Source organism: Branchiostoma floridae, chromosome 16 (assembly GCF_000003815.2).
Source record: "Branchiostoma floridae strain S238N-H82 chromosome 16, Bfl_VNyyK, whole genome shotgun sequence".
Lineage (NCBI taxonomy): Eukaryota > Metazoa > Chordata > Leptocardii > Amphioxiformes > Branchiostomatidae > Branchiostoma > Branchiostoma floridae.
Window position 1 is genome coordinate 12,883,375 of NC_049994.1, and position 10,177 is coordinate 12,893,551.

Genomic DNA, 10,177 nt, shown 5'->3' on the forward strand with positions numbered 1-10,177 from the left:
ATGATGTAAGCCTTAGTGCAGCGGTAGGTCCACTTGAGTGCTACAATGTGATAAAGATAACGACTTAGGCGTACAAAAAGGAAACAAACATGACACCAGCCTTTGATCCTAACACAGCTGAGGGTAGAAGTCGGTGTGATAAACAAAAGTGGCAGTTTGACGACATTGTTACAGACGGTTGTGGTACCAGTCATCTGGTATCGGTCAGACGCGACTTCAGCAGTCTGGAGTTAACGGCTAGGCCACACTGGATAATATGGATGACATCCGCGCGCGCACTGGTTTTACTTTATTATTTTATTCTATTAAGATTCTCCATGTACATAGGCAATGGAGGGTATGGCGCAACAGGTGTCAGAAGACGCCATACCGAAATCATTTGGGGGGGGGGGGGGCTTTGCTGTTCGGCTTCCGACCAAGGATGTAAGGCGTTCCTTCTACCCCTGACTCGTGTATCATGGCGGGTGCGCCATGCCCGAACATGCCCCTATGGCCTGTCACTGCCACAAAGGCCTGTCACTGCTACTAGCCGGAGCTAGGTACTCATTTACACCTGAGTCAAGTGAGAAAAGTCGTTTAAAGTGCCTTTCCCAAGGGCACAAGATCGGTGGCACAGCGGGATTCGAACTCAGGTTTTAGCCAGTTCTCAAAAGAACTATGGCCACATGTTACACAATAGCATCCCTGGTCAATCAAAATTTCTTACCAGAGGATCTGCTCTTCATGGTAAGGGGACACTTGGTCAGGGCTTGTGGCCGGAGAGCCCTTGTTCCCCATGATTGGCAATATAATCATGGACCGGCGGCGGTTACCTCTCACAGTATTATTGGAGGTGAACATAAGACAAACCAAGCCCGGGAAAGAATGGACTGGATGTTTAGTCCGGTGGTTTAGAAGCATTTTTTGCTGGATTTTTCTTTTTTTTACGCCCGCGTGCATTAGTTTTGGGGTCAACAGGGGATGTCATCCATAAAATAAAGTCGGTGTGGCCTTACAGTGCAGTAGAGTAGATATATTAAGAAAAAAAAAACACCTGCATGCATGCAGCACAAAGGCTTTGAATTTTCCATACGTCTCATTGCCACTGTATTCATACGTCGTGGGAATCACATATGACTCGTCAGAAAACATATCAAAAAGACGTAATAACTTGATGAATACAACAAAACATTTTCGAACATAGGAAGAAATAACCAATTATTGTCTACGTCGAAAATACATGATTGAATTCCTAACAGACCCATAAGGTAATCATTGTTACTAGATATCTTCAAGTAACCTATGACTATTGTTTAAAGGCAGGAGACCCAAGGCCAGCTCGGGCTCTAAAATTTGTACGTTTGATCACCACCTCTCTTCCTTGTCTTCGAGGAAAGGAATGTTTGCTGGCGTTTTAAAAAAAAACTTGGTTAAAATTAGATTTAGAGGCAATTCCCGCAAAGTGTGAGTAATTCTCATACAGTATACAAAAATACAAAAATTTAAAAAAAAAACCACTATGATATAAACAAAATATGAAAGAAATGGAAATTTGGTAGCAGAAACTGTATTTCTGTGTGACTGAACTGCGTGACTTATGAGACCAGATTTTACAATAGGTAAGGAAATTAGATGAGTTAATTCATTCAAGAGATAGCTGTGTACTATGGCCGTGTTGTCGCTCATCGCGATTTCCGATGATTTTCAGAAGGATTTAAGCGCCACACTGCGAGTTATTACTGAAATGCAACGTGATGCTAAGATACAGTTTACGAAACCCCGTTGACGGCTTTTTGAACTTTGGGTTCTGGCCTAGCCATTGGGCCTCCGCGAAGAGAAAAATAGTTTTAAAGGTTTAGCCAAATAAAAGCTATGTAAATTAGACCTATAAAATATCTATGACCTATAATCCAAGAACCTACAGTAATGTTTAAAGCAGATACATTGTAGCTTTCTCCACACACCTCACAGCAGAAGATACAAGAATATTTTACATCTTGAGTAGAGTAAGCCTAAGGTTAGATATACAAGATATCTAACATGACTAACCAGACAGATTGTAACCAAGAATACAAAATAAATAACGTTGAAAGCTTGCCCAAACTAAAAAACTGGGTTGCTACACTTCATAGAAGATTGGTTCTGTTTAAAACTGGATTGAAAGATACGGCTGCCAAAAACTGCTGCATTGGTTTGTTGTTAATGTAATTATGATGCAATATTGGAGTTATTCCTGTGATAGGAAATGACAACAACAGCGTATGTGTGTCCTCATTGTTCCCTGCATATTTCCCCTTTTTTGGACAAACTGAAGAAAAGCCAATTATGAGATATTTATTTTGTAATGATGGAAAAGTCAGCATAGATTAAGGCCTTTTAGTATCTTTTAACATTTTTACTTTTTCCTTTGACCAAAACTTGCTTTTGGAATCAACAGTTGTTTTCTTGCTGATTTGGACGCAACTAAACAGTGAATAATTTCAGGAAGCTTGTAGGTAACCCTTGTGCCCTCCCGATGAGTGCATATGTCGCCGTTTTTGTTATCCTGAAATTCACGAAACGGTTGTTTACAGTCTGCCTCACATAGAATTTTAATGGTACTGCATTCAAAACGTACTGTGTGTTACATAATTTTTTTTCATAATGGGAAATTTAAATAAATGTAAGCAGATCAGATCATTCAAATTCGGATGGACATTTTTAAGATAAAAACACTTCTTGGTGAGGCAGACTTTGGTCACGTTTAAGAAATTGAATGAAACTTTAAATTTCTTTAAACACGGGTTGGTTCCTTGTGGTCCATGGGGTTGACGTTGGGTACCTCCTCCAGCGTCTCTCCCAGAAAGTCCAAGAACTCGCGGTACTCGTCCACGGAGCGGGTGAAGCGTTCGCGCTCCTCCTCCAGGGTGGCCGCGCCGTCCGCGTCCCGCACCATGCGGAACCGCGGGAAGCTCTTCACGGCCAGCTCGTTAGCCGTGGGGATGGTGTTGGTCAAGAAGTCCACCAGCCAGTCGGCGTACTCGGACAGGTTCTGGATAGGCTTGGGAGAAACCGGCTGACCTGTGGAAGAGATGTACAAAATATTTTTCTGTCAGACTAAATTCGTCTTTTCTAACACCGGTAAAATGTAAAATTGGTGGTGTGTGTGTGTGTGTGTGTGTGTGTGTGGCGTAACAGGTTCTGGATGGGCTTGGGAGAGACTGGCTGACCTGCAGAATAGATGTACGGAATATTCTTCTGTCAGATTAGATTCGTCTTTTCTAACACCGGTAAAATGTAAAATTGGTGGGGTTGTGTGGGGCGTAACTGGTTCTGGATTAGCTTGAGAGAGACAGGCTGACCCGTGGAATAAATGTACGAAATATTCTTCTGTCAGAGTAAATTTATATTAAATTTTCTAACGACGGCAAAATGTGGCATTGGTGGGGTCGTGTGGCGAATCTGCAGAGTGGTTGGCCCAGAAGCCTGGGTACCATCCGATTTCTACCGGGGCTCCTTGCAGGCGAGACCCGGTAGAAATAGGATGGTACCCAGACTAGGCCTGGTTTGAGAGGATGTACTTAAAGAGCTATGGTAGACCACTCAGGAATCCGTTGATAGTTTTATATGGTAATTAATTCAATTCAACATGCTTTCCTCAGGTACACAGTGTTATCGTATTTTATCTACTTTCTTTGGCAGCGCGGCAACTTCATCAGGGTTGCCCATCCTTGTCGTGATAATCATATCACAATAGGACAAGGAGAAAGCTCACTTTGCCTTGATAAAGGGGACAGAGAAGTTGCCAAAAAGATAAGGTTGTGTACCTAACAATATATGTTGAACCGTTCAGAAATGTTTTAGGCTTACGTTTTCCTGTAGTCCCTAAATCTTGGCGAGATTGTGTAAATAAAACTAAATATTGAACCACTCAGAAATGTCTTTGACTTACGTTTTCCGTCGTCTCTAAATCTTGGCAAGGTTGTGTACCTAAACCTATATGTTGAACCACTCAGAAATGTTTCAGACTTACGTTTCCTGTCGTCTCTAAATCTTGGTGCGGGCTTGAGGACCACCTCGCTGATGGGGATCTCCATCCGGGCTACTTCCATCACCACCATCTGCAGCTGCGTCTTGATGTCGTACAGGTTGTTGATGAAGTCGTCAATACTAAAGATAAAAAGCGGGATCGTTAGAAAGTATCGTTGATGTGCCACAAATTTTGTGCCCTTGGGAAAGGCATTTTACACGACATGACTCAAGTGAAAATGAGTACCTAGCTTCAGTTAAGATAAGGGCACAACCCGCCATACTTGCAAATACGTGCCGTCTACGTGCCAAAACGTGGGCAATCTTTTGAGATAAATGGTAAGTACTGCCTCCGTACGAAGTCGTAGGGAATCCGACGGATTTTGGAGCACGCAGACACGCCTTAGAACTTGCAGGCAAAACGTTGTGTGCCATCGGGCTGCGGATTCGTCCCCCGTACGTGCCAGTACGAGCGACGCGCCTGCCCTGTACAGCCTGGACGTTTTCAGAAATACGTGGAGGACGTGGCCTCCCCCCCCCAAAAAAACGTACGGACAAATTGCACGTTGTGCCCTTAGCTTTAGGGTCATCCCTCGGATAGAACGTTCAATGGAGGTCTTGGTGTTTGGAACGTCCTATCCGAGGGACGGCCCCAATCGAAGCTAGGTACTCATTTTCACTTGAGTGATGTGAGGAATGAAACGAAAATGAAGTCATCGATATGCATATGGCGGCGGACACATAGACGTCGGTAAGGCCCCCGTCCACTAGACGGCAATCGTGCTGCGCTCTCACTGCGACCTTAATAGGACATATGTAACCTTCGCTTTCACACTGGGTATATCATACAAAACGGAAAGGTGTAATTGAGAAGACAACAAAACACGCAAAGCGTAAAAAATCGTTTCTTTTCTATAGAATTTGTTCAGCAAGCTGTCCAATTTTAGGTCGCAGAGAGAGCGCGGCGAGAGCGCGGTCCTAGTGGGAAAGGGGGTATAAATGTTCGATTGCACACTTGTCAAAACAGTTCACCAATATCATAGTCACGTCACAGTCACATCACGCCACCTTCGGAAAGGTAATAAGAAACTTACAACTCCTTGACACGTTCTTTCAGCTTGTGGATACGAACGTTCGTTTCCTTATGAGTAATGCTTGTGTGGTGAAAAAAGGATTAAGGATCAAACAAACTTTACAGAGGTCGCATTGTGCAATGAGTATAAGATGTATACCAAAAATGTGTAGACTATCATTTGGAAGAACATTAAAGGTTTTTACTGAATTCTATTAAAATCAGAATCCCCAGATTACTACTATAGGCGAGAGCCGTCTGTGCATGGGATGACCTTTTTCGTAACCTTTTGACGACATTCAGACCATTTCATATGATATCTGAGTAAGCTTACTTTACATAACCCGAGATTCTTACATTACATAGTCATAGTATTACTACCTGTACGTTACTATCCAAGCAGATTTTGCGGTGGCATAAGATAGTATCATAAGCTTGAGAAGAAGTTTAGCTGGCAGAGGAGTTTTCTTCGCCACCGCTCCTCTGCCGGCTAAACTCCTTCCCAAGCTTATGATACTATCTTAGGCCACCGCAAGATCTAATATCTTAAGTAAAGACCAAACAAGATCCAACATCTTAAGTAAACTTACATGTCCTTTGTCCTCTCCATGGCGTCGTTGAGTTCTTTCTGCCAGCGGGGCTGGTTCGCCAGGTTTGCCTCCGTGATGGGAGGGTCGAACACCAGCAGACTGAACCGGCCCAACGTGCTGGTAGTGTCCCGGATGTACCTCATCAGCTTCTCTCTCAGGTTCCGCACGTAGGTGATCATCTCTGTCACCTCCTCGTGGTCGGGAGATCCCTTCAGCTTGTCATGGATCGGCTGGAAGTCGAACTGCGGCTGATCTGCCTGCAGCCTGTCCAGCAGCTCTGATGCCTTGATGTAGGCGTCTATGGAGAAGGAGTCGGATTCAGGCTCTGCCGGCTTGGCGGTAGTCGGTACGATCTCTGGGAGAGGATCGAGAAGTATCCCACCGGCTGGAAGTATGGCTTCCGCGGGTGAGTGGTCTTGTTGATCGAGATGTACGTCAACATCAAGGAGGAGATTGACAATGGCCTCGGCTTCGCTCGACGAGATGCCGACGTCGTTCACCGCGCTGTCTTCGGGAAGAGCGTTAGTTTCCTCCGGCGGCAACACGTCGTTCTGTTCGATGCTTACGTGGCCAGGTCCGAGCCTGTCCAAGTTGAAAGCGGCGACTTGAAAAGCTGATATCCCCGCTAAGTGCACGATGCACTGTACGATCACGACGCAGATGAAGAGCTGAACGGCTGTCATACTGGATGTGGTCTGTAAGATAAGGAAAAACACCAATGTGAATCTAAAGAGCTCCGCAACTGTACAGTATATCCACTCCGGAAATATTGGGGTATGATCTATATTTACATACACGTGGAGGCGGCCGCTCGTACTGTCTGCCGATACTATGGTAACTAATCCTCACAGTGACGCCGGCTGTCCTGGATGGAGAAACTACCTGCGTAATTCTTCTCGTACTTAGTGCAGACCTGCGCGCGTCAGACCATTGGCGGTAATTGTTGGAAGTAAGCCCGGCACGCGTGTCGACTAGTCGCCTCCTCCCTCCAGCCTGGTAACGTTAATGACCCTTACTTGTAATGGGGTGAATTGAATGCATGCTGTGTGCTCTGGGGCAGGACATTCTTGTGGGAAATCAGCTTACAACCTTCAAATCAAGGCTAAAGACATTCATCCAGGAAAAAGGTGTATCAAGACCTGTCTAATGCGGTCCTTGGTGTGAATATTCGCTTTCGTCGCACTTAGAATCACCCTAAGTGAAACTATGGGAATTTGATTGAACGAAGAACTAAAAAAGGTAAAAAAAGGGAAGTTTGATTTACTGATGCACGATCGCCTCCCTGGCACCATAAAAGTAACCAAGAGTTAAGATAAAACGACGATACCCTGTCTCGAAACATGAAATCAAAGAAGGATGAAAACTCCCATAAAGAATTCTCAAAAACAGATAAATTTTGCATGGAATAGAGATGATATCTAAAGCCGACCTAAGATGGAAATATGGCAAAGATAACTATATCCGAGCAGGTTTAATTATATCACTGACCTACAAAGGAGAGAAATGTATGTTAATGAAACGCAACGCCACATGTAGCCCGCCAAAGGGATTTCAGCAAGAGGGAAAGATCAGAAAAAGGAACCCAAGCTGCAAGCAAGAGATTTTCTTGGTACAAGACTCTCCTATGCCCGTTCTATTGCCCATACCTTCACGCCAAACTTACAATCGCCCCACACGCCTGTCTCCCCATTGGATAATTATCCTCTGCTCCACTTTACGCGATTGTACGCACTCAATAGTCATCCCAGCGGATGGCGCGCCGCCCATTATTTCATTTTGTCCCAGCTTTTCAGCTTAGGTCCCATGTTTTATCACATTTTGAGTGCACTGATTGCAATAATCATCGCTGGAACAGAACAATTGACGTCACTTTGGCGCCTGCCTTTTTGATGCACTGGAAGCTTTATCGAATACATAATGTAGAGAGAACGTACTTAGGGAGAACAAATATCTTGTCTGACGGGCTTAAGTTTGTCTAACGTAGTTTGGTGAGCGCTTCAGGTGCAAACACACCACCAGTCCTTCAGTCAGAAAACAGTTTAAGGTCAAAAAATATCCAGAGGGTTCGGCAAAGTTCAATGGCTTCTTTCCAAAAAATCTGACACTGTTGCTTGTTCCTACTTTCTGCAATTGAAACTAGATGATTAGTCTGTCTTTTACGGGAGGAATTGCCATAACATAGGCAGCCTATGACAACCTTTGACTGCTATAATGAGTCTGATGTCTACAAACCACATAAGGTCAAAACGCGGTATGCCTGATTAAATTTTGATTTGGAGACTCAATCACCTAGTAATATTAGTCGAATCAACAATGACGACAAGTTCTTGATCAAAAGAGCAAATGGGAGATGAAAACGCAGCTGATGCGACCGATATATCGGGGTGGTGTCGAACGCGTTCGGAAAATGCTACTGAAGTTTAAAATAGAGCACTTAAGTTGAAACAAGTGTTTCTCGGCTGCGAAGCCTCTAAATGATCAGTGGAGTGATTCCTACCTTACGCTGTGCAGACGGGAGTATGGTGATACGTTGTGAGCTGACGGTCTTTCCACGGATGTAAACCCGTGTCAGCGGTTTGGTCCTTTCGTGAGAAACTGACCAAACGCTCAGAACTGCGCCGCGTGTGAACTGAGGCCGTACAGGGCTAACGAGACCTACTATAAATCTGTAACGATCACGAGCACAATCTCACTAGGATGTGTGTCCTCTTCATGCACCCTCGTTACGCTACAGGTCCGGGAGTCTACCTCACTTCAGACCCTTCATACCAACAGCACAACAAAGGCAACTTTGAAAAAAATATTTGGTTTTAATATTTGCTCAAATAGTAACAAAACACACGACCAGAGAGGATTATTCCTGACAAGCCACTTGAAAAATCTGACAGGTACTCAATGGTTTTTGCTCGGTTGTTGGTTGCAGAAGTGGCCGTGGTACTGTTGTGCGGATTTTTGGTACGTGTCGCCACATAATGTGACCACACCGGCGAAACCTCTTGCGGTGACGCAGAACAACATGAGACCACTTGCGTGGCTGGTAAGTGGTACACTGGACGCTTGGTTGCCAAATAAACAGCCCTAAACTGTCCCGAAGGCCGGTCATGGCCACGAAAAGACAATCAAACATGATATTGGACACGTGGCATGCAAAAGGTGTTTGCTGTTATAGGCCTATATGCCGTAACTGTTCTAAATATAGCTCACTTCACAGACGCGTAAACACTTAGTACTGTTTTTAGGTCGTTTTTTTCTTGTCATGAATCTAAAAGGACATAATACCTTGTAAAACGGACTCGTAGAAAATACTCCAAATTAAGGACCCTGACTAAATAAGTAGGACCATTACATATAATTAGCATAACACTGTTGAGTTGCATGACGCTATCTTGTCCATGTTTAACATTTTGGAATGATCCGTAGGATTGTACTCATATTTTGTAAGAATATACTAACATTTCATCATATGCAGATCATCCAATGGAATGTGGTGAGAAAATAACATTTGAATTTTTATAGGTTTCACAAACACCGTGCATCTTCAGGAAGCATTCAATCTTATATCTAATCCCTGCTGTAGTACGATCATTCCTTGCCCCCTTTTTAAACAGAATTTAGTATTTAGACTTGAACTGGAAAATAAGTACATTTTGTATAATAGATCTATCAACACAAGTAGTTTGGAAACGTTTGAGTTTAAGTTATAATTAAAGCCATGTTCTATAAGAAAGTGCCTTTCGTAGCCTTTGGGTTACACAACTGCACATATGATACTTCTTAGGGGTTTAGCCCAACAACTTATAATCGCAATCGAAGGGAAAAACGACGATGATGCGAGGCTGCCATTGTTTTAAGCGCGGTTGACACCATTTTTCACGGCCCATTGGTGCTGAACCTACATGTTCAAGTGCGCATTCTTCTGCAATACTGAGTCAAGCATCCGAAATTCCGCACGTCAACAATGAAAGAGGACCACGCCTCAAAACGTCATTTATCCATAGTAACGGAAGCGTACAAGAATAGACAGTGACTGAAACCGTGATTGACAGATAGTGGATAAGTGATGAAAGAGGAAAGCAACAGAAACGAGGAGCGTCTAAATAGATAAATGTTTCTACTTCAAGTTATCTAAGAAAAACGACGAAATGAACGGGATTAGACATTAAGGATCATCACAGAGGTCATCACTATATGATTACAAATTTACCAATAAAACAAAGTCAGAGAGTTAGGTTTAATCAAGTAACGGATGACTCCAAGAGCAGCTGAACACCAATTGCATCGCAGCAGATATGCACTTGCAAATCAATTGAAGAAGAAGAAGAAAAGTAACAAACGGAATTTTGGAGAGATTCGTCACACCGTGTTACACGAGCATCTATTCAGAACAGACGTCCAAAGTGCGGACAGATCAGTATCTCTGCCCGCATCTGCCGGCAAAGCTCACGCCAAATTGTGCTGATGAGGCCGGGACGCGGGCCTCAGGCTCCGGGGCACCTGGCGGTGTCCCCGGCGGCCCGGGCCACACGTG

The 10,177-nt window shown here is 44.0% G+C and overlaps 1 protein-coding gene across 1 annotated transcript; it reads right to left on the reverse strand.

Moving 5' to 3' along the window:
- Nucleotides 1–1,056: 1,056 nt before the first annotated feature.
- LOC118403371 lies at nt 1,057–8,323 on the reverse strand. The gene is made up of 4 exons (XM_035802073.1): nt 8,147–8,323; nt 5,650–6,344; nt 3,992–4,128; nt 1,057–3,039 (listed from the first exon to the last, which is right to left on the reverse strand). The coding sequence occupies exons 2-4, from the start codon at nt 6,330–6,332 to the stop codon at nt 2,753–2,755; spliced, it is 1,107 nt and encodes a 368-aa protein (XP_035657966.1). The 5' UTR covers nt 6,333–6,344; nt 8,147–8,323; the 3' UTR covers nt 1,057–2,752.
- Nucleotides 8,324–10,177: the final 1,854 nt, after the last annotated feature.

What these genes read in the sequence shown, in the direction of transcription:
- LOC118403371 (XM_035802073.1), bottom strand. Translation starts at nt 6,332, where the DNA reads ATGACAGCCGTTCAGCTCTTCATCTGCGTCGTGATCGTACAGTGCATC. An exon ending in ATGGAGAGGACAAAGGACAT is followed by an intron (nt 4,129 to 5,649) that starts GTAAGTTTACTT and finishes TTTTATCTTTAG; the next exon opens with TATTGACGACTTCATCAACA. An exon ending in ATTTAGAGACGACAGGAAAC is followed by an intron (nt 3,040 to 3,991) that starts GTAAGTCTGAAA and finishes TCTCTTCCACAG; the next exon opens with GTCAGCCGGTTTCTCCCAAG.